Raw genomic sequence first — 24990 nt, forward strand, 5'->3', positions numbered from 1 at the left:
AGGGGATGGGAAGAGGAAGCCTATGCCAGGGAAAAAAGGAGAACATTTGGAAAGGTGTGAGCAGTGAGAAATCATAGCTTATTCTAATAAGTTTGTGAACAATTAGAGCAAAGGGCATATGTGTGTGCAAGGGGCAAGGAGGCTAGAAATGATTCTGGGACATAAAACAGAGCAAGATTAGGTACATCCTTATATGTCTTCCTAAGAAGTTTAACAGTTTTATCTGAGGACAACGAAAACCTTTAAAGATCTTCAGCAGGAATGTGTTGTGATAAGCTTTTCCTTTTAGGAAGGTCAGTCTGGTGTGGCAGGGCGGAAGATGGATCGAGTCCTGGGGTAGAGGTGGGGGTTGTCGGAACACGAGGCTGAAGCCAGTGGAAATATTAGAACACTTATAAGTAATCCAGGGAAGAAACAATAAAGACAGACAAAAGTGTTGGCAGTGGAGAGGGAGAGGAGGAGATAGATAGAGAGTTCTGTGTAAGAGAATGGAAAAGATATGGTGGCTGACTAAGAGATAAAGGGGATTCAGAGACAACTCCCAGCTTTGTGTCCTGGGTGACAAAGCTAGGGTAGCAGGGCTAGATTTAGGGCAGTCCAGTATGTCAACCTTGACGTTGTTTTCAAGATGCACCTGACACTTTATACAATAAGACAGGCAAAGAAATGAGGATAGAAAAGAGGGGGCACCTCACATTTAATGCAAAGAAAGGAATCCTCAAAGGAGACAGAAATCTTAGGCAGAAATAAAGACAGAGAACAAGAAAAAGTTGACGGTCAAGGGAGGCATGATTCTTGGTGTTAAACACTTTGGAGAATTGAAGTAAAGCAAATACTGAACTGGGTGCATTGCATTTAGCAGCTAGGAGGTCTTAACTGACATTTTAATAGGCAGGGCAGGTAGAAGATAGATGTCTGTAGATTGAGTACGTGTATTTATTTATGTCAACATTTACTTCTCAGGTTTTTCCCCTTTGTGTAAAGTCTGATGTGGCCCGCTGTCGTTGACCATGAGTTCACTGAAGGCACAGACTCTGGCTTAGTTATTCGTATCCTCCCTCTCCCTACATCTTCCATCACGTACGCTCAGCAAATGCTCATAAAGAGCAGTGCATTGTTTTCAGAACATATTTCCAAAATGCACCTTTATATGCTGAGTTGTTTAGTATCCTGCAGCCTTTCATTGGTGATATGGCATCTTTCGAGCCTCCTTAATACTTTCTTCACAGTGATACCAAGCATTTTCTCTCCAGCTTATAACCCATTTTCCTTCAGGGATCAAGAGGTATCTCATTAGCAAATGAAATGGTTCAAACCACAAGAAAGTTTCATAAATCTCTTTTCAGCCGTCTCTCACGCAAGAAGCCACAGCAGCGGAAGACCATCAGTGTTGCCCATCACATCTGTGCTTGATATAATCTACCAAAGCGCATTTTCAACCATTGAGAAAGAATTTGACGTCTTAATTCCTCAGTCTAGCAGCTGGGTTTTGACCTTCTTAAATTACTGCCAAGGTTATCCTAGCTCTCTAGAATGCTGTCCATTTCGGTATCAACATCTTCAAACCGCCATGCTGCCAGGAGTAGAAGTGATCGACTCATCTTACTCTTTGTTATGTTTCTGTACAACTGCTTTTTTTCTGTACAAGGGCACCCGAGGAGACAGATTTAGATCTGTGATGTGGTATTCAGGAAAGGGAAGTTCTTAAGACTGGTCTGAAAGATGCTTCTAATTCATTTGTTTTGCCTGATTTGTAGCAACAATTGTACGTCGGTTCCCGGGATGGATTGGTTCAGCTCTCCTTGAACAGATGCGACACTTATGGGAAAGCTTGTGCAGACTGTTGCCTGGCCAGAGACCCCTACTGTGCCTGGGATGGAAATGCATGCTCTCGATATGCGCCCACTTCAAAACGGTAAGAGGCACATGGAGTGAAGGTGAAGCCGCCTTTTCTACCCAGCGACTATCTCACCGGAATACCTTGTCTTCTAGTTTAAATTAAAGATGATTTAATTGTAGAAAACATGGTCTCTGGTAAGAATGTTAAAATTAAATTTTGCATAAAACTAAATGTTGAAGGAGCATGAAATAGAGTGTTCTGAAGTGCCGAAATGTGGAACTTGAAAAAGCTCGGAAAAATTGTTTACATGCTTTTCCTTCATCTCTGTTAAATACCATTAAAAGTTGGTTTTTCTCGACTACTTTGCCCTTCCTCCATTCCTCCCTTCTTCCCTTATTTTTACATGGTCTATGTTTACCCTTACTGTTTTGCAAATAATGTATACATATATGTGTTCGTAAAAGCGTAGGTTATAAACAACCCACAGCACGTCTCAGTGACTTGGTACAATTTTATTTTTACTGTAATAAGTCTAACTTGGTCAACTTCTGTCACTCAGATGTACATAAACATCAAAATGCTTTCCTGCTGTTTACTGTTCGTTGCTTTATGTGCTCTTAAAAATGAAGCTATTCTGAGCCAACAAAACCCAGTTAGAAATGTATCCTCTATACACACGGGCAAAAGCACCACAAAATCACCCAAGGATGTCCATTTCAGCACTGTTTTCAGTAGCAAAATTATTGGAAACAACCTGAATTGTCATCAGGATGACTGATGCTAGCTAAATATGTTATGATCATAAATTGTTAAATGTGCGTTATGGTAACACCCTTTTTCTGCAGTATTGTTCAAGGTATATTTTTCCTCTAGGTAAAAAAAATGTCAGCAATTTGTACATGGTATTTTTTTTTTAATCTTTAGGTCTGTATTAACTATGATGACAAGTGAGTGTATGTTAGTCCCACTAGTACGTACACACTTGTTTCTTCTTGAAATTTGACTCACATGTCAAATTTCAAATTCGAGGATTCACAGATTGAATGCATAGTACAACAGCAGATACGGCATATAATTAGGAGACAGTTTAGATTCCCTAAAATTTCTGGATTCGCTGTGGGTGGGGAGATACCGCTATTACCAGTTCAAAGTAAAAAACGCCAATATTCTGTTATAGTTTTTGGCTAGGAATATACTTCTCATACTGAGCCCTTGGGGAATATTTTTCTTTTCTAGAAACTAAAAATCAAAGAGTGCTCATTAGCTCGTAATGGACCTTCAGTTTGATGAATTGACCCTGTTTCTTAAGAAGCCACGATTTAAAAACATTCTTGACCTTATGTACCTTACGCAATCATAATTTTTCTTCTTATATTTCCCAAGACTCTATCTCTGATCTTGCACACATGCCCCTGCGATAGTTTCCCTTACCTTAACATAAATGTCCACGGGAGCCAAAAAAATGTACGTGCTAGATGAATGTCATACAGGCTCGTCACCTGGTCAGTACTGCCCTTAAGCAACACCCTAGATATTGCAGATTTTACTTTTACGATTGCTGAAGTGGCAACATAAAATAGCCAACGCAAATGAAAATAGACTGTAAGAGTTTAAGACTTCTTTAATTCAGGGTAGCAGCTTTCTCTTTTCTTATGCAATAGCTACTGTGGAAAATATGTGACAATAATGCACAACACCATTATTTATTATTATCCTTGTCTCTACTATCAGAAAAACAATGTGAACAGCATATCAGCAGATAGGATTAGCCACTCATGCTCTACCACACTGGTACTTCTATTTGAGAGGACAGTGTTTAACTTGTTGCTTAATCAAATCTATGGAATAGCGAATCTTCATAGGGTAACAAGTTCTAGATTTGTGGTTACTTTCCTACCCACAAAATAAAGCTCTTGTACATCTTGTTACTTTCCCATGGACTGATTGAAAAAAGAGGGTAAGGATGGTTTGCCTCCCCCATTGGATGTATCTGAAACCTGGGCTATATTTATAGTCAACCTGTTCTTTTGAACAATTTGTCAAAAGTCAGAGGAGTTCAATAAAATTCATATCATCTTATTTCCAAAACAGGATGCATTCTGTTAGGACTCTGTTGCTAGTAGTATTTGGATTAACGTTAGATGGGAATAGTGCCCTGCGTTTGAGTTGAGCAGTAAGACAAGCATAGTTCTGCTCTTGCCACTGTTATTAGTGTTAAATGCCGACTTTATCTGTTCCAGATATCATGCTCAATGTTCTAAACAGTTTAATCCCTTTTCCATAGGCGAGCCAGACGCCAAGATGTAAAGTATGGAGACCCGATCACCCAGTGCTGGGACATAGAAGACAGTAAGTATAAGTTTAATATGCTTTTCTCCCATTTAAAATGGTAAGCCTAGTTTTTGTGTGCCTTTTTATTATATGACTTAAAATATCTATTATATGGGAAGCTCTCATTTTATATAATGCTTATGTTCTGGAAAAGCAACAGGAGATTTTATCAATCAACCCCCTGTCTACATGCCTAAGTGAATAATCCTTTGTTATATCATTATTTGTATCATATGTCTTTTAAAATTCCTATCCCTTTTTTTTTTGTATTTTTTTACTGCCTTACCCATCCTCATAAAGTTTGAAAACTGCTAATAAAGATAAAAGAGGATATAGTCCAAAACATATGGACATTCAGAGTAAACTCAGAGACCCTTCCAGAAAGGTCTGATGAGAGTGTAGTACTTGTTAGAAAGTTTTAGGTAGTGTATGCATTATGTGAATTTGTGTATTAATTCATGTTTTCATTCAATCAGTAAATGTTTATTAAGTGACTTCCAGGTGCATATAATTGTCCTGGGTACATGTTGAGACAAAGAAACTCCTTCGAGAGCTTGTAATTCTTTGGGGAGATGTCATAAGGCACAATTAGTGATATGGGAGTTTAGCAAAGAGAGACATCACCAGAAGCTGTCTTGTTCAGAGAAAATTTCATGGAAGATCTTGAGAGCCCGAGTATGACTGGGACAAAGTGGAGAATAAAAAGGAGTGAGTCTGATAACAGAGGGAAAAAAAATCTATAAGGGTATATTGCAAAATATCTATACGAAAAATTCCCCTCAAAATCCATGAGTATAGTCCAACAAAAAATGTCTAAGAATATATTCCATAGCTTTGGTTACTTTCCACTCTCAAGCTCTCCCTTCAGAGGATATATGCTCACGCGCACGCATACACGCACTCAACTGGAGAAACGAAACTGCCTTCCCTTCATCACATTGTTAGTAACCACCCCCACGTTCCATAAACAACCCAATCTCATAGTCTATAACCAGTGACCCAGCAGCTTTGTAATTGAAACACAAAACAATTATTTATAATTTATAATTTCATTCTTCTGAAAAATAAGCTCTGGTCCAGAAGAGTATGTTTGACCTTGTTCTACTGCATGGGTGACTGCCTGTCGTGTCCAGTGTTTTATTTAGCAGGCGTTACCATGTGCAACCTACATGGTGTTTTCTACGCACCCGCGAGATGTTTCCAGAACAGTTACAAGTATTGAGGATATACCCGTGAATGAAAAAGAAAACAGTCTGTGCATCCATGGAACTTCTGTTCAAGTTGTGTCAGGGGAGGGAACAGACGGTAAACTTAAAAAGAAGTAAAATAGATGTAATGTCAGATAGTGATAAGTGTTGTAAAGAGAGTGATTCAAAACACAGTTCCTGCTGATGGGGGAGATAGTGACTCACCATATCCTGTTCCTGCTGTGACCAACCACACACAGTCTCTGCCAATCATCACCATCACTGCCCCAATCCATTTTTTTTGTCAAGGTCTCCAGCAGTTCCTTCCTTGCCAAATCCAATGGCCAATTTTCAGTTGTCATTTCCACTTAATGTCTAACTCCCTCCTCCTTGAAACACATTCTTCATTTGACTTCCATGCAGTGATGTGCTAGGTCCAGTTCTTAATGGTCCCATGAGAGCTGATGGCTTATTATTTAGGAATTGCATAAGCTGGTTTTAAACCCTTAGTAGCTTGGTTCAGCCAGAGTGGGAGTTTTTACACAAAAAAGAACAAGCACTACAAATCAGGGTTTTTTGTTTTGTTTTGGTTTGGTTTGGTTTTTCCAAAGACATGGTGTCTCAGCATTCTTGGGCTTCATGCCCCCCGCGCCCCCCCGCCACATCCTTATGATTTTCCTCTCACTTTACAGGCTGCTCCTTCTGAGTGTTCTTAACTCTCCTTTGCATCTCACCATCTAAACGTAAAATCTTTGCCTGTTCACTGCCTAACACCATCAATTTCAATACTCTCAGAGGCAATTTGCTCCCAGATTCTTAGTCCGGTTCTAAACTCTGTCTTGTGTGCCAGACGACTTGTATGCCTACCCAAGAGCTCATCTTGGATGCCTAATAAGCGTCCCAAATGATCTATGAGAAAGAATTAGTGCTGTCTTTTCCTAAACTTCGTTGTTCTGCAGTGAAGACTTACCCATATTAATAAATAGCACCTCCATTCACCCAACTGCTTAGCAAAAAAAAGCAGCTAGGCATCATCTTTTTCTTCTTCTCTTTCTTCCACAGCCTAGTACCAACCTCACAATAAGTCCTTTTGGCTCTGTGGCCACCACTGCTCCTACTCTTCATCACCTCCCAATGTGCCCGCTTACCCAAAGCCACCACACCTGTCCCGGAGCCGTTTATCTGGTCCTCCTGCTTCCGTTTTTTCCCCTGGTCAGTCTCCATCCCACTTAGTAGCCAGAGTAACCTTTCAGAAACTACAGTCAGATAACAGCTTCTCTTACTCAAAATCTTTCACTAGCTTCTTAGAACAATTAGTGAAAAACCCATAGCGTTTACCATGGCCTCTAGAGTCTGCCTGATCTAGCTCCTGATACTTGCTTGGATCCTCTCGTTTCACTGTTGCATGGCTCGCTCACTGGTTTCTCTTTTTCAAAAGCCCCAGTCTTGTTCCTGCCTCAGCTAGGTTTGTATTTATTTCCTCCGTACCTACCTAAAGAACTCATATTCAGGTGTCATACCATTTTTTTTTCTAATGATTATTTATTTTTGAGAGAGAAATGGAGTGTGAGCAGAGGAGGGGCAGAGAGAGAGGGAGACACAGAATCTGAAGCAGGCTCCAGGCTCTGAACTGTCAGCACAGAGCCCAATGCGGGGCTCGAACCCACAAACCGTGAGATCATGACCTGAGCCGAAGTCAGACTTTTAACCGACTGAGCCACCCAGGTGCCCCCACACCATTTAATTTTATGCTTAAAATATTGTCTCAGGGGCACCTGGGTGGCTCAGTCGGTTAAGCGTCTGACTTCGGCTCAGGTCGTGATCTCGAGGTTTGTGGGTTCGAGCCCCACATCGGGCTCTGTGCTGCCAGCTAGGAGTCTGGAGCTTGATTCAGATTCTATGCCTCTCTCTGCCACTCTTGTGCTTGCCCTCTCTCTCTCTCTCTCTCTCTCTCTCTCTCTCTCTGTCTCTCTCTTAAAAATAAATAAGTGTAAAAAAATTAATTAAATGTTTTTGTCTCAGAGACACCTTTTCTGACCATCCTGAGATACTTTCTCCGTGTTCTACCTCTGATTCCCTGATCTGCTTTTTTATTTGTAGCGCATAACACTGCCAAATACTATGTTCTTTAATTTATTCGCTTGATGACCTTATCCCTGTCACTGGGATGTAAATTGTATCCTAGGTACAAAAGAATGTTTGCGTAATGCATGGGTAAAGGAGAGGATACTTAGCTGGGTAGCATCTGAGCTTCGCTAAAAGAGCAAAGGCAAATTTTACCGTAGATGAAGTCATAATAATTACAATCAGAAAGACCTCACAGAGTTTGGGCTAGGTTTGTGACAGCTCCTATGGAATTCTATGGAGTTTATGTTTACTCTGTAGACTATAAGAAGTTATCTCATGTTTCCGGGAACAGTCATTTAAAAAAAAAAAAAAAATATATATATATATATATATATATATATATATATATATATATATATGAGTAGTTGATACCTATTTGGAAAGCCAGAGACAGAAAATCAACTGTGGGCATTAAAGTAGAGATAATAAGGGTATTTAAAAACTAATGTCTTTGCAATCTTAAGGAATTTATTAAGTTATAATTGACAGGTAGCATTTATACTAGTTTCAAGTACACAACAACGATTCAATACTTGCATACATTGTGAAACAATCACAATAGGTCTAAGTTAGCATCCGTCACCACAGTTACAAAATATGCTGCAGTAAATGTGGGCGGGGCAGGGGAGGTGGAATATATCTTTCCAAGTTAAGGTTTTGTTTTGTTTGTTTTTCAGGTAGATACCCAGAAGTGGACTCTCTAGATCCTATATTAGTTACATTTATAATTATTTGAGGAACCTCTGTACTGTCTTCCCTGGCGCTAATTTACATTCCCATCAACAGTGCACAAGTGTTTCCCTTTCTCCACATCCTTGCCAACACTTGTTATTTCTTATCTTTCAGACCGTAGCCATTCTGACAGATATGAGACGGTAGCTCATCGTGGTTTTGATTTGCATTTCCCTGATGATCAGTGATGCTGAGCATCTTTTCATGTACCTGCTGGCCATCTGTTATGTTCTCTTTGAAAAAAAAAAATGTTCAGTTTCTCTGCTCATTTGCAATTAGATTATTTGGGGGCTTTTGCTATTGAGTTGTATGAGTTGTTTATACATTTCGATATTAAGGCCTTATCACATATATTATTTGCAAACATTTTCTCCCATTTGGTAGGAAGACATTTCATTTTGTTGACGATGGTCTTTGCCGTGCAGAAGCTTTTAGTTTGATGTCGTCCTTCTTATTTATTTTTGCTTGTGTTGTTTGTGTTCTGGCATCAAATTAAAAGAATCACCAATAAAATACATCAAGGAGCTTACTGCCTGAGTTTTCTTCTAGGGGTTTTATGGTTTCAAGTCTTACATTTAACACTTCCATCCATTCGGGGTTAATTTTTATGTATGATGTAAGGTAGTGGTCCTTTTTCTTTTTTCTTTTTCCTTTTTTTTTTTTTTTTTTTTAATGTGACTGTCCAGTTTTCCTAACACCATTTGTTTAAAAGACTGTCCTTTTCCTGTTGTATATTCTGGGCTCTTTTATTGCAAAAATAATTGACTATCTATGTGTGGGTTTATTTCTGGGCTCTCTGTTCTGTTCCACTGATCTGTGTCTGTTTTTATGCCAGTACCATACTGTTTTAATTACTATAGTTTTGTCACTATGGTTTAAAACCAGGGAGCGTAAGGGATCCCATCAGAGCAGCACCCACAAAGCCTCCAGCTTTGTTCTTTTTTTTTCTTAAAGCTGGCTTTGGCTCTTCAGAGTCTTTTATGGTTCTGTGCAAATTTTTAGAATTATTTCTTTCCCCGTGAAAAATGTGATTGGTGTTTTAATAGGGATTGCACTGAATCCAAAAAATGCTTTTAGTAGTATGGACATTTTTGTCAATATTAATTCTTTTAATCCATGAGCATGAAGTATCTTTCCATTTACTTGTGCCTTATTCAATTTCTGTCATTAATGCCTTATAGTTTGCAATGTGTGGGTGTTTCATGTCCGTAGTTAAATTTATTCCTAGGTACTCATTCTTTTTGATGCAGTTGTAAATAAGATTGCTAAAAGTAGGAAATGTAAAACTCAAAAATGAAACAAAGATTATTGCTAACAGTAAATTCATTTCCTGTCCAACGGACATAGTGATGACTTCGTGTCAAAGAGTCACTGTTTTTCCTGACTTGAAAAAGCATTTCATACGATCAACTATTTCATTTTCACTAATGTATCTTTTACTAAGTTGACCGATTCTTTGGCCGAATCAGTCTCATTGAGTTTCTCCCCCACTCTTGCCTCATCACCTAACAATCAGCCTGAAACCTCCCTGCTCTGTTCCTGAACTCCTTTTGCTCAGAAAATGGCATCTGTTATTTGAAATGATACATGCCTTTCTCTTCCATGATTGGCACTGGGGATCTTTCTGTGCATTAGGAATTTATTAACTGTGAAAATCACAGATATAATCTGTTGAATTGGCAGGGATGGTGGATATATTACAAGTTTCAAATGGAATCCACACATTTTGAAGGTTAGATGAGGTTAATTCATGATGGTGTCAGCACGCCTGACTTAATCATTGCTGGTAAAACACAAACAAGTTCAAAAGAAGTTTCTTCAAAGGCAAGCCCAACTATTGGATATATGTGCATTCATGCCATTTGCTGATAATTTTGTGTGCTTACATGTAGGATTCACAGAGGTCCCTTAAGCCTTACTCTTGGTTTATGCCTAAAATGCTAAGTAGGCCCATCTGCAGAATTGAGACATCTGAATATATGATGAAAAAGTGCATGTTTGGGCCAGGCTGAGCAGCTGTCATTTTTTATTTGATCAAATTTGAGCTACAGATCTTAGATCACACATGGGACACAGCCTTTGGCTACTCTGGATGGAATGTATTTCAGATGGTGCAGTTGATTTACGAGAATAGGGTGTCTGAGACAATGCTCCCTTAGCAGCCCATTAACTATCTTATAGCAAATGCATGTTGGGCTTAAGAATCCCTCTTTGAATAAAAGAGAACATTTTTTGGTAGATAATGTGTATAAGTCCAGATTCTGAGTATTAGAGCATCTAGCTGAATATCATCAGTATAGCATTTTATCAAGTACAGACCACTGTACTTACTTTTTTGACATTAAAATTTCTTAATGTTATGTGGTCAGCTCTGTGGATCAATTCATGATAGAATTGCTCTTTAAAGATGAAGTAAATTGCTCCTCTGGAACTATCTACAAAATTGGTTATATTTTATACAAATTAAAAGGGGTGAATCATTAAAAGACGCTAAAGTTGTATTCAGTTCAGCTCGAATAAAAAGACTCAGTGTTTAGAGTTAGATCTTATGAGAGTTCTTACTTTAAAAAATTGGTTGCAAATAGTTAATGTATTGATGAAAGGATAAAAATTGTAATGCAGGGATAGAGTTTTAAAAATCAATCTATTAGATAATATTTGACTCTTCGGTAACAATATCATAACATGAATTTCCTCTCTCTTTAATAATGTGTATGAATCTTTTCCTCATAGCATCTGTTCTAAATCAGTCTATTTTCCCATTGCTTTTAAAATCAGGTCAAGGTTAATCTCCTATTCCATGTTTGCTTTCCAGGCATTAGTCATGAAACTGCTGATGAAAAGGTGATTTTTGGCATTGAATTTAATTCAACCTTCCTGGAATGTATACCTAAATCCCAACAAGCATCTATTAAGTGGTATATCCAGCGGTCAGGAGATGAGCATCGAGAGGAGGTAAGTTATAGTCTTCAAAGAATGCTCATCTCGAGGGAAATAGTGTAAAAGTTAAATCAAGTTTTGGTGGTGAGAGATGTTCAATGTTTAGTGCCGTATGGCGCTCTCCTCATATTTGGGGTAAAGAGGAAAATACTAATTTATACTCACTAACATGGAAGATAACAATGCTTTTGATATGAATAGGACAACTTAGGAGCGAGCACCTGGGTGACTCAGTTGGTTAAGCATCCAACTCTTGATTTCGGCTCAGGTCATGATCTCATGGTTCATTAGGTCAAGCCCCGTGTTGGGCTCTGGGCTGACAGTGCAGAGCCTGCTTGGGATTCTCTTTCAGCCCCTCCCCTGCTTGCATTAATAAACTTAAAAAAAAAATAATAGGACAACTTAATACAGACACATTAATAAAATATAATTAAAATTAGATTGAATATTTATAAGAAATTTACATATTTTTTTTTTGCAAATTTTCATTCTCATAGATTGTCTGTATTTTAGAGCAATTCCCTGGTCAAAAACAAGAACACATATTTTCCCCCTACGGTAGGATAAGGAGTGAATTTTGACTGTGTTTACACTTAGGTCATTATAGTGGTTTAACTATTGTGTTTAACTTAGATGACAAAGTGAAACAGGTTGAATATGGATACAGAAAGAAATACCTATCTTTGTCATATCAGGTGAACAAGTTGGATAACTATCTGGACATGTACCCCTTCACTCTGGATGTGTTAAAATTAAATTAGCAAAAGGAAAAGCAGTATGGGTGTTCTCTTTATCTTTTGACTTTTTCTGTTTGAGTCTAAGACATACATATGATTGAAACATATAACAGAAATTTTGTGAGGTAGATAAATTATATATGTTGCTGAACTTAATGAGATGACTGGGTAGTCTGAGAAATCCTGTATTATTATTTAGTGCCATGAAACAAAGGGTAAATGGCAAAGTTTTTATTTTTCTCTTTCAGTGCCTAAGAGAAACCAGTGACACTCAGTATAGAGTTCTAATATTCCCAATAGTAAACCAAGGATATTGTAACGAGTAATGGAATGAACTCAGGATTCAGAATTCGATATTTGATTGAATCGCAGTCCTGTGTTTGGTAATATCATCGAGCCTGTATGCGCCAGGATTTTCTAAAGTGAACGAAATAAATTCAAAAGTTACTATGAAAGTAAAATGAGAAAATACAGATGAGAATGTGAATTTCAAAGCAGAGGATTACTCACAAGTGTAAAATACACTTATAAAATTACAGATATGCGGGGCACCTGGGTGGCCCAGTCAGTTAAGTGTCAGACTCTTGGTTTAGGCTCAGATAATGATCTCACACTTTGTGAGTTCCAGCCCCCCACTGGGCTCTGCACTGGTGGTGCAGAGCCTTCTGCTTATGATTCTTTCTCTCCCTCTCTCTCTGCCCTCCCCCCACCTCTCTTTCTCTCTCTCAAGTTCACATAACTTAAAAAAAAATTGCAGATACTCTCTATCAGGAAGATGTGTGAAATAGGAAATAGCACTGGTCATGGTTTCAGCTTGACTGCTGAGGATTTATGAGCAGGTTGAGAAGTTTTCCTAACACTCAATTTCTCTGTCATATAAATAGGCAGAGCAAATGCTCTAAAATACCAGCCTCCTTGATAAGTCTATAAACATTTAAAATAATACATGTAATCGGTCAGACATTCGTAGAGAATAGTGGTTCTCAAATGCAGAATTTGCTGCTAGTGTTCACATCTGGCGATATCCAGAGACGTTCTTGGTTGTCACAGCTGGATGGACGGTGGGTTGAGGGTGCTATTGGTATCTCTTGTGGGTAGAGGTCCGGGATGATGTTAAACATTGTTCAGTTCAGAATCCCTCACAAGAATGAGTTCTCTGGCCCCAAATCTCAGTAGTGCTGAGGCTGAGAAGCCTTGCAGTAGAAGGACCAAGTTGATCATAAGAAATTGATGGAAAGATATGTTCTACCATTACATTAAGGTGTTAATATCTCTCTCTTCATCTGAAATCTTCAAGAACAAATGTTTTTATTAAAATGTTGACTCTACATGCTTAATACCAAGGGAATACTCCAGTGATTGTCATGTCTGATTTCTCCAATAAAACTTGGATTCTTCATCATTACTGACATACATATATTCTAAGATTACAGCATATCCGTATTTATAATACATGTTTATTTTAAGGGCCCCATTTTTTCCAATATATATTAAAGTATTATCTGACATGGAAGTGATTATAAAACTTGGAAACATAAAGCATTAACTTTTTATCGAAGAACTATTGAATCTGAATTTTAACATGCACATTTTTAGTTACATTGTAATATTTTAATCTTAAATGTCCCAAACCAGCAGTTTTAATTTTATAGCTAATAAAGTTTGATAATTTCTCACCAGTTAAAATTAATTCTTTAAATATGATGCTTCTTCCATGGCAAATTTAATCTGACTTTTAAAAGACTATGGTACTCTGCTTGGGGGGGGGGGGTAGTCTCCTAGTTCTAGATATATACATTTGCCTATTCATGTTTCCATTCGCATCTTTCATATTCCTGAAGAGGCAACGCATTCCTTTAATGTACCTTTTAACAGTATATCATATGGTCATGGTGGTACCATGCTCCATGAATTTTAATGGGGCAGAAATAGTGTATTTTACTTAAAAGTATGCTAGCTGTAATATTTCAACTGCTATTTTCATCTACCTTTGCAAGTAGGTAGTTACACATTGTCCAGGATATGCAGTCCTGCTCCCTGAGCTGAGGAAAGGGGCAAAATCCAGACTAGACTTGAAGCATTTTTCCCAGCAGGCTGTCTTCTGCTCCTTACCAAGAAGGTCACAGTTTGGAATCTTTCCCCACTGAAAAAAAGCCTGCGGGAGGGACTAGAATCTCCTGTGGCACAGAGCCTGTCACCAGCTTATTCTCTGCCAGGAGGAGAACATTTCCTTACTGAGCTGTTTCACAGTTGGGTGCTGTTGGGGAGGTCATGAGTCAGTTATCTGCTGACTTCCTTATAAAGCTGTTCTTGAAATTGATGATGTTTATGCTGTAAGTAGCAAGTTAATCGGCAGTCCCTGAGCTTCTGTTGAACTTTTGGGGTCTGAATGACCTGAAGAGGTAATACCTTATGCCATTTGTGGGAGTATTTTCTTGTGTGTGTGTGTGTGTGTGTGTGTGTGTGTGTGTGTGTGTGTTCAAAAAATATTTTAAACACATCTTCAAGTATTTGTATTTTTCCATGCGTAGGTCTTTGTTGTATTGTCGTTCTTTCTATTATAAAAGCAATATAAATGGTTTGGAAAATATAGTGACACATAGAGAATTATGAGGCCTCTAATGATGTCTATTCCATTTTTTTTTCCACTAACCATTACACTTTGAGCAGCTTTCCTTATCATTCAGTTTGAATACCATGTTTTTTCCTAGCCCTAAGCCCACCGCCCTGACACCACAGTCTTCCATGATTATTCCAAGTTATTTAAATAGCACGTGTTTCCTCTTTGAAAAAAATAGTGGTCAACTTCCTGATATCTAAATCTTCCTCTGCTCTTCTGTTTTCTTAGGACATATCTTTTGAGGTAAAATAACTGAGTGAAAAGTTATCTTTATGGCTTTTGATGAGCAGCTGTATATTGCTAATTTCTTGTCAAAATCACCGTATATGAATTTGCCTTCTCATACTTCATAGTTGTCAGTTTCCATTGTATTTGAAGTGCTGTACCCATCATTTGTTTAGTTAATTTATTTATTTTTATTTATTTCTAATGTTTTTATTTACTTTTGAGAGAGAGAGAGAGTGAGTGAGCATGAGCGGGGGGAAGGGCAGAGAAAGAGAGAAGGACAGAGGATTCAAGCCAACTCTGGCTGACATCAGAGAGCCCAACGTGGGGCTCGAACTCACAAACTGTGAGATCATCACCTGAGCCGAAGTCGGATGTTCAACGGACTGAGCCACCCAGGCTCCACCATTTGCTTAGTTTACATTGAAGTATTCATTAAAAATTATTTTCACAGGGGCACCTGGTTGGCTCAGTCGGTTAAGCATCCAACTTCGGCTCAGGTCATGATCTTTCGGTTCATGAGTGCGAGCCCTGCATCGGGCTCTGTGCTGACAGCTCGGAGCCTGGAGCCTGCTTCACATTCTGTGTCTCCCTCTCTCTCTGCCCCTCCCCTGCTTGCATTCTGTCTTTCTCTCTCTCTCAAAAATAAACATTAAAAAATTTTAAAATTATTTTCACCAACTCTTTTAAACTCTATTATTGATGTGAACATTTTAATGCTATGCATAAGTAACTTATTATGTTTTATGTCTCTAAAATGTGTGTTCCTTACATAAAAGAGTTTTATATTTTACATAGACAAATCTATAGATTTATATCTCGATGATGTCTCACTTATGATGCTTAGAAACTCCTTCCCTAACGAAACAGCAAATATATATTTTCCTAGTTATTACCATTTTATTCTTACCATTGCAGTTTGCATTTTATATTTACATTTACTCTAAGACACCAGATTAATCTAGGGGCTAGTGATGTATAAATTCCATTTTTTTTCTTTTAAGAATGAATCAATTGCCTCAGAACTATTTTTAAATAAGTCTTCCTTCTATGTTTGTTGCAGAAAAGAGATATTCTTGAAGGCCTAGTCACTTCGAAGACACATGCCATGCTTTAGCTATGAGAGATTTGACAGGCAAATTATCTGCAAGGGAATTACCATTAGGCCGCTATTATTGGAGAGCAGAGTCCCTGACCTTTACCTGCTGCTTCATACCTAAATGTCCTTTGTCCCTCTCCATGCTACTCTTCTCGTGTTAAATGAATTGCCCTTCACTGAAGATCTACATTTAATAATGCCAAATATATTATCCTTGTTCACATTAGGCAAATGGATAGTCGACCCCAGTTCGAGCGTGGTTTTGATTTAGCGGAGCAGTTTTTACTTATCACTCTTAGAGTGGAGAAAATTCCATGAGTTTAAATCAGAGGCCAGAGATTACATTATCTCTTTGTAAAGGAGCTGAATTTTCTAAATGGACTGTGCTGACATCTCACTGTGGAGATACAGCCTGCGTAATGCATCCTGTTCCAGGATGGAAGGCAAGCAGTACAGAGAAGGAGAACGTGAAGTAGACAAATGTGAATTAGCCGCTTAATTTCTGGGCCGCAGCTTCCTGTCTCTAGATAGCAAAAAAACCCTATGAAAATATAGCAATTCCAACTGTATTTTATTAGAAATACTATTTCAATCAAGGCATGTTTTTGAAAATTGACAAAGAAAAAACACTTAAATGATCTAATAAACATTAGATAAATCCAGAAAGAAATTTATTAAAGTGCATTTTATATCTATAGGTCAAAAAAAAAAAAAAAGAAAAATTAAGCATTCCATGGAAGAAAGAAAAGGGAAGGATCACACTGGACTAAGGAAATGCCAGGTGTTTATGAAACTCTGAGTCCAGTAGGGACAGACATAGACGCAGAAGGAGGGAAGGGAGCTGGACTTCAGAGTTAAACAAATAAACAGGATACAAAAAGAGAACAGCAGAGATAATGAAGTGTTACATCATATGTGCGAAATCAAAGTCATAATTTCTTCCTGTCAGGAGATTAAAGAGAACAATAAAAAGTAGTGAGTCAGAGCTGTGACAGCTCTCTAAAAGCCACATTAAGCGCAGCTTAAACATCAGCAAGAGTTCCAGTTATGAAATCTAGAGATGAACTGAAACTGAAGTCACCCACCTTGACTGTCATGCTAATAACCACAGGCCATTTTCTATTAAGAGGAAATTACAAAAAATAAAAGCCTCAGAACATCACCTCTCCAGCTTTCCAGTGACAGTGCAGTAGTCTATAATGTTGCTAATAATACCTCACACTTTAACCTTCCAAGAGCTTTACTCTTAACCCCCCAAATACACCATATGCTCTGTCACCAACTTGATAAATGGAAGCCCCATCGGAGAAGATAAATGAGTAATCATAGGAAGCAGAGTCGGCAGATAAGTACCAGATCCTAGGCTTTGGAGGCAGAATTTTGTGATCTAAGATATATTTAAAATTTGAAGAATAATTCCTACAGGAAAATTATTTAAAGGAAAACGTGTACATAATGTGTTAAATTTGAGATTAGTATTTCTGCTTAAGATGGACCCTTTCGAATCCTACCAATTCAAGTTCACATTTGTTATTTTAGGCATGAGACTCCCCATTTCTGTGAATGTAAGTGAATGACAACAGCGTTTTTAAGTGTCTGGGCCTTTAGAGTAAGTCCATTAAGAAAAAAAAAAAATAGCACACACAAGAATCACCAAATGGGGAAAGTTAAGGGAAACAAACAAACAAAACCTTGACGGTGTGGATTCAGGGTAGAACGAAGGCAGTCTGGAGACCATTCAGCTTCATTAACCAGGGATCTGGGCTGTGACCTGCCTTTGGCCTCGCATGGTACCCCACCAGCTGCACTTCTCTGGCACAGAGGGTGGTTGGCTATATACTTGTTAGTTAACTGGGCTGGTAGCCAGAGATGTTTCTTTTCCTTTGCTCATATTTCCACAATTGGAGGGACTTTTTCCTACATATTTTTCACATAAAGATGCAGTGTATAATCCACCCACTGTGAATAAATTTAATTTAGCCGTCTTTATGCCTCCTTGATTTCCATCCACTAAAAGTCTACAATTCAGGGACAGATGTGTAAACTGGGAAATCTTCCAGACTTCTTTGTTGTTGTTGTTATTCTACTTAGTGCCGAGCCACTCAACAATATTCCACATGAAACAGGGCTCTTGTGTCGGTAAACGTGCCTCCAGTTATATTGAAGGTAGATTTGCTATTCACACCAGGTTGGGGGCCAGGCAAGCCTAAATGCTTGAATTGTCTTCCAGTGCTGTTGCTTCAAAGGGTAAAGGGCATCATGTTTCAGGAGGGGTTCTTTTTTGTTCATTGAGTTTTCTCACACTTGAAATCACATTACTAGGTCATGGTATACCGAGGTATGGCAAATATTTCCACAAATGACATAATCTAAAGTATCACATATACACACAGTATCAAAATTCAATCCATAGTAAAAAGGGAAATTCAGCTTTAAATGTTGCTAACCTTCTGACGATGGTCCTACTCAGTTACAGCTCTAACATCCCAAAAGCTGTATCCATGCTTTTCCCCTAGACTTTTAACAAGTCGCCACTTACGGTCTCCATATGCTGCTCAGCTCACTTAGTGGGTGATATCCAGAAGACAGAGTGAATTCCTTTTGGAATCCTTGTTCTATTTCTACTTCACAGGTAGTAGCATGTGCTAAAATCCCTCTTTCTGCACGATGACTGTCAGTGTCCCGTTCTGGCTCAGAAATTCAGATACCAATTGGTGTTTTTAATATTCCACTTGGTACATGAAATTTCTGTAAAGATGGTCGGTTGAGAGTTTCCAGTTTTACTTCATTATTTTTTATAGCTTTCATTCCTACCTGTAGACTGGGAGAAAAACGAACTATGTTCCAAAGGTTTAGTTAGATAAGAATGAGATGCAAACCTGCATCTTCGGGGGCTGTTACTTTTGTGGAATTTGTCACTGTCTTCCACTGTGGCTGGTAATATTATGCTTGATGACAGGGAGACGGGAATAGATCTCTTAGGTTCATCTGACTAAACCTAGGGAGCCTCTGTTCATTTGCTCATAGCCCTCTCTGCTTTTCATTTATTACCTCCATTTTTCCAATTCTGCAGTTGAAACCTGATGAAAGGATCATCAAAACAGAATACGGGCTACTGATTCGAAGTTTGCAGAAGAAGGACTCTGGGATGTATTACTGCAAAGCCCAGGAGCACACTTTTATCCACACCATAGTGAAGCTGACTTTGAATGTCATTGAGAGTGAACAGATGGAAAATACCCAGAGGGCAGAGCACGAGGAGGGGCAGGTCAAGGATCTGTTGGCCGAGTCACGGTTGAGATACAAAGACTACATCCAGATCCTTAGCAGCCCAAACTTCAGCCTCGACCAGTACTGCGAACAGATGTGGCACAGGGAGAAGCGGAGACAGCGAACCAAGGGCAGCCCCAAGTGGAAACACATGCAGGAGATGAAGAAGAAACGAAATCGAAGGCATAACAGAGACCTGGATGAGCTTCCGAGAGCCATGGACACGTAGTTTTTTCTTTAATTTAAAGAAAAGAATGCTTTACCTGCAAAAATAGCATCTTCTGTTTTGTACACCCCATATACGAACTCATAAGAGCTTTCCACGGAGTTGTGCTAAGGCAAAGGACCCAAGAACGATAATCTGAATAAGACTATATGTGGTGAATATGGCATAGCGAGGGCAAATAATTCATCTGAACCGGTTTTCCGAGAACTAAACATGTACTTGCAAAGTAGTAGAATTAGCCTCAAAATAGGGGCTTCCCATTTGTAAATGTTTTATGTCCTGAGTTTTTGAATTTGTTATGTCATGTAAATACCTGAGGTCAGCAAGCATCAAATTTTATATTGTCATAAGGTGCTTTATTTCCCTTGCATGGACGTTAAGGATGGAGTTGACCATGCAGTTGTGCTATATATATGTTCTTATGAACAGATATATCAATTCTGCTCTAGGACTGGCTACCACACGGTAGGAACTGGAAGACACAAATGCACACAGCCCACACTATCAACAGGATCTTTCCCGGTTCACTCTTGGTTCATGGTTTAGGAGTTTGGAGAGGTGCATTATTTCAAACTACAGAGGTTACGTTCGTTGTACTGCAGTGTGATTTACTGAAGGTATAAATGCTCCTCCCAGCATTCCTTATGACTTGTCAGGAGAAACAGGTTCGTGGAGAGAAGTTAGTGCTCGGTTATGTGTTTTTAGAATATATGCCGAGCTTTACAGGGACGGAATGCTTCATAAATATTTTAATAAGACATGGGAAAACATTTTAATAAGGGAAACACCATGATGTATACTGCATCCTAATGGGAAGGCATACAGATGGGATTTGTTAAGAGACAGAAAGAAAGACAGCCATAAATTCTGGCTTTGGGGAAAACTCATATCCCCATAAAAAGGAAGAACAATCACAAATAAAGTGGGCGAAATGTAATGTAGCTTTGGTCACCAGAGTATAAGTAGCTGCCAATTTGTAATCCATCTGTTAAAAAAATTCTACATTATAACAAACTGCTTGCGAAAGTCTGAGGAAAAGTAAATTTTCTAAAAGATCATGGGAAGAATGAACACAGATTTATTTACAACCAATGGGATTTCAGTAGTACTTCCTCTCTTTTTTTCTAAAATTTCATTGTACTCTGTAAATTATTTCCATTTACTGCCTTTATTCTCTCCTGAATATTGGATTATTGGATTTTATTTGAGTGAATAGGAAAATAACAATATATGCATATAGAGAGAGATAGAATTAGGTAGACTAGAGTGGTGGGGAGTGGGGATATATATTTGTTGAATAACAGAACAAATGCAAAAATTTTGACAACGGAAAGGGTTAAATTAACTCTTTGACATCTTTTCTTCACACAATCTTTTTGCATTTCTGAGATTATATGCTGTAATTCAAGTAACATTGCTTTCGTAATTTAATAATAAATAAGCCTAATGCATGTAAAGAAACCGAACTCGCAGCATTAACCTAAACATTTTTCATATTTTGTTAGCACTTTCGAATGTTTCCAATTTGACTTTCCCTCTCTGCATACGTATGGTATGTTTCCTGCCTGTGGAAGCAGGACTCACCTTTCCTTCTTGGAACACAAAACCCTTAGCCTTCTTCTGTTTTGCCTCTTCACGCCCTTTTTAGTGTGAAATGAAAAATTAGTCACTTCCTCACATGGAAGGCAGCCTTTCAGAAAACTGAATAGCAGACATTGCTCGTTTATCATGCATGCTGCATATCTTGAAAGAAGAGCCTCTGAGAACCTGTGTGGTTAAAGGGCACCTTATTAGAGTTCAGTGTCATGTCTGTGACTGACTCGATGTTCAGAACATTCAATCTTACGTTCATTTTATTTGTCTTGCTTACCTATGTCAAAGTAGTCACACTGCTATGTGAGGTTAAGTACCTCTTTTGAAATGATACCGTAAATATTTGTAGGTGTCTCACTATACAGAAAGCTTAAATAAGTTTTTGTTTGTTTGTTTGTTTGTTTGTTTTTAAGGTGAACCAGACACAAACACTCTTTAAAAGTAATGCATAAGAAAGCTGTAGGGAGATCAGGCTAATTGAATATCATAATGAGAGTGTCTGTAACTTTGGATTCGCTGGGTCTAAATGTTCCAGGAACTCATAGCAAGCTCAAAGCAAATAAATGGGAGGCTGTTTTATTTTTAAGATTTCCTGTATATCAGACAGTCATGATCAAAGCAGAGATGGCTTTGGGAAAATTACATGAAGCTCAAATGTTAGGATTGACTTCTGTAATAAATTTGGTTTTCATCAAAATACGAATGTTCAGGCCATTTTTTAATTGCTCCTTTTTAATCTTAATTATTTAGATAAAGTTTGGGCAACTTCTTTTACCCTACAGCTAATATTTGGGCTGCTTTAGATCTAAAACATTAACTTATGGTAATTGCTTAAAATATATTTGAAATATTGAGTAAATATTGAGTGAAACAAAAAGTCATAGAATAAAAAAATATGGACAAAGATTTATGTGTATTTGTAAAGATAGAGGACATCTAAGCTACATTGAATTTTTAACCTTTTAATTGCCTGGAACACTTAAGACAGTGTGAATGTATTAAGTCTAGGGCTGAGACACAATATATACTTCCTCACCACTGAAGGTTTTACCAAAATTTCCTTGAAATACTGAAAACTAAAATTATAGTCATAGTTTCAAAAATGTTTGCTAAGAAATCAGCTATCTATGGAGAGGTCTTAAAATGTCTGCTTATTCTTGGTTTCATATTTTTCTCCCCTGTTTTGAATACATATGTCTTTAACTTGCATATTCTTGCCTGCATTTCATTCCATCTATTTATGCTGCTAAATGGAATTCTGCCTTTCTGCATACATTTACATTCAATTCATTGGGAATTTTGAGAGTTTGCTTAGAAATGAATAGTAATTAATTTATGTAGAAGCTTTTTTTCCTCCAAAGAGCTCAAAACACTGCATTCATATTACTGAATAAACATTTTGGAAAACCAACCAAATTACTTAAGAGATAGAAAAGTAGTCAGAGAAATTCAGAAATTTGCAAAAGCTACAACAGTAGAGGAATCATAATCTGTACCAAATCTCACCAATGTTTGGCTAACTGATGCTCATTTTCAATATGCTACCTGCAAAATTGTCTTACTCTTGAATTCTGCCTTTGGTCAATATTTCAGTTCTTTTATGCTGTTAAGTTTTGTTCCTGCTGAATTGTATAGACTCAATTAAAAACTGAGTTTACAGTGGCCAGTGACTGTTTTTCAACATTATCACAACTAAACTTTCAAAGTTTTATGTTAACCACATGTCCACAGAATATTAAGTTGAATAAGAACATTAATTAGACACTGGTATTTTAAACTTAAATATAAGCTATATTTCATATATATAATAAATACCAATGAAAATCAAAACTGAAATGGCTTCTCTTTAGAATGTTCCATTTGTCGCAGACAACATGTTGGAAAAGTGATTAGCCTTACTGGGAATGGATAGTTTAGAAAAAAGTGATATTTGAAATGTTTTTATAGAAAGATGTATTTTTCTCAGTAAATGACCACAGCATTTTAATAATGTAGCTTACAAGTGAGGTTAAAAAACAAGATTTAAAATTCCAATATTGACAGTGCAAAGATAGGAATACGCACATGAATTATACCTCTCATTTAAATATTTTGTAGTGTAAATTATTTATGGTAAGTTTGAGATAGAGGATTTTTTGGGAAAGGGCAAAAATCTATCAGGTAGTCATGTAATTTAATTCTGGTATTGTAAGTGGTTACCAATCAATTTTCAATTACAGTTTTGCTATTTTAAAAGAAATGTAGTCTTGTAATCTAAAATAATTGAAAATTGTCAAATGTATATTTTGGTTGTATTATATAATAAAACACAAGCATTAGTGTTCTATGGTTATAAACAGAATGTTGGTTTGTGTGCAAGTTTTGTTTTCAAACCCTAAACATGGTAACTGAAATTTATGCAGGGAATTGCATTAAGAATAAGTGTCTCTCCCCAATTAATACAATTATGTAGCTACCCTTTACTGTGACCTAAATTTAGACTTTGGCAGACTGACATAAACATTAGTACCCAAAGTAACTACTTTTAAGACTTCCAGTGATCACCTTATACATAAAATTTGAAAATACTCACCTATATGTTTAGCCCTATGACTATAATTTATTAAAGGAGTAAGCCGAGGTTTTTGGTTTTTGTCTTATAAAGAAACATCTTGAATTTCTTTTAGAGAATATTCTATTTCTGGTCAATTTGGTACATTTGTGAAGGATAGTTTATATTTTCAAGCAGATAATACATAATACCCCCCCCAACCCAGTTATGAAATAACTTGTAGAGATATTGTACAGAAAAATGTCAGGTTTTCTGTGTGCTCTGACAATTTTCAAACATGAGTGTTTACAGTAATGTATAATCCTTGAATGAAAAAAATATATATATATTGGCATTCTTAGTAGAATCTTAGTAGGATCATGTCCAAGTCATTAATATAAATAGACTATAATACAAGCTCAGTCACTGAGACAATTCCAGTTGTATTTGTTTGAATATAGAAAAGTGTTTGAGTGGGGCCCCCCGGGTGGCTCTGTGGGTTGAGCGTCTGACGTCGGCTCAGGTCATGATCTCACAGTTCGTGAGTTCGAGCCCTGCGTCGGGCTCTGTGCTGACAGCTCAGAGCCTGGAACCTGCTTCAGATTCTGTGTCTCCCTCTCTCTCTGCCCCATCTCCACTCATGCTCTGTCTCTCTCTGTCTTAAAAATAAATAAAACATTAAAAAAAAAAAAAGAAAAGTGCTTGAGTAATTCTCAAGACAAGAGAAACAAGAGTTGAACATTTAAGTTGAGAAGTAAAAGCATCTATAACCATGTAACTTGTTACCTGCATTAACAGTTTTTCTAGTCCAGGGAAAAGTCTTGCCCAGGAAGATGGAGCTGCATATAACTTTATTGTTTCTTTCAGAAGTTGATACACTTTTCCTTGGTGTATATATTGGTACAAAGACACATCTTGGAGAATGTTTGGGTATACCCAATTAGGTTTAAAAAGCACATGTTCCAAGAACCAGCTTTTCACAATTACATACGTACCCTTGAGAGCCTTTTCCACATGTGCAATAATAGACATTTTTAAAAATAGTTATTCTAGAATTAATTATAATAGAAAAAAAGGAGAACAATCTATTTTCTACAAAAAGGGAATGGATAAATTGAAGTATAGTCACTAAATGGGTACAGAAATTTAAGTGAAAAAAATGTCTGTGTGCATCAACAGAGAAAAATCTCAGTAACACTGTTAAATGAGCAAAGTCAAGGAGAGTATGAATGCAAGCAGAATTACACTGGATATCAAGTTTAAAGAAGCAAATGATACTGCTTATGGATACATACATTCATATATAAGTAGTAAACATATGAAAAAACATTTCTGGAAAAGTTAAACCCCAAATTTAAATAGATTTTCCTCCAAGAAACAAGAGAAAGAGGATATAGGGAGCTACAACTGTTTCAATAAGGTTTTGCTTTCTTAAAAAACATGCCTAAGCCCAGTGTTATATTTACATTACATATATTTGTAGGAACTAGTATATTTAAATGTTAATAATTGACGAAGTTGGTCATTGGATTG

At 37.4% G+C, this 24990-nt stretch overlaps 1 protein-coding gene across 6 annotated transcripts in view; it reads left to right on the plus strand.

The window, feature by feature from the left end:
• Positions 1-23251, plus strand: part of SEMA3D (semaphorin 3D) — a 196929-nt gene extending 173678 nt beyond the window's left edge. For all 6 annotated transcript variants that reach the window (XM_027071779.2, XM_027071780.2, XM_053218532.1 and 3 more), the window contains 4 exons: positions 1758-1915; positions 4125-4189; positions 11033-11172; positions 18912-23251. In XM_027071779.2, the coding sequence (XP_026927580.1) occupies positions 1758-1915; positions 4125-4189; positions 11033-11172; positions 18912-19337 (789 nt within the window). In that variant the 3' untranslated portion in view covers positions 19338-23251. The remainder of the gene's footprint in view (positions 1-1757; positions 1916-4124; positions 4190-11032; positions 11173-18911) is intronic.
• Positions 23252-24990: the final 1739 nt, after the last annotated feature.

This window comes from Acinonyx jubatus, chromosome A2, assembly GCF_027475565.1.
Source record: "Acinonyx jubatus isolate Ajub_Pintada_27869175 chromosome A2, VMU_Ajub_asm_v1.0, whole genome shotgun sequence".
Classification (NCBI taxonomy): domain Eukaryota; kingdom Metazoa; phylum Chordata; class Mammalia; order Carnivora; family Felidae; genus Acinonyx; species Acinonyx jubatus.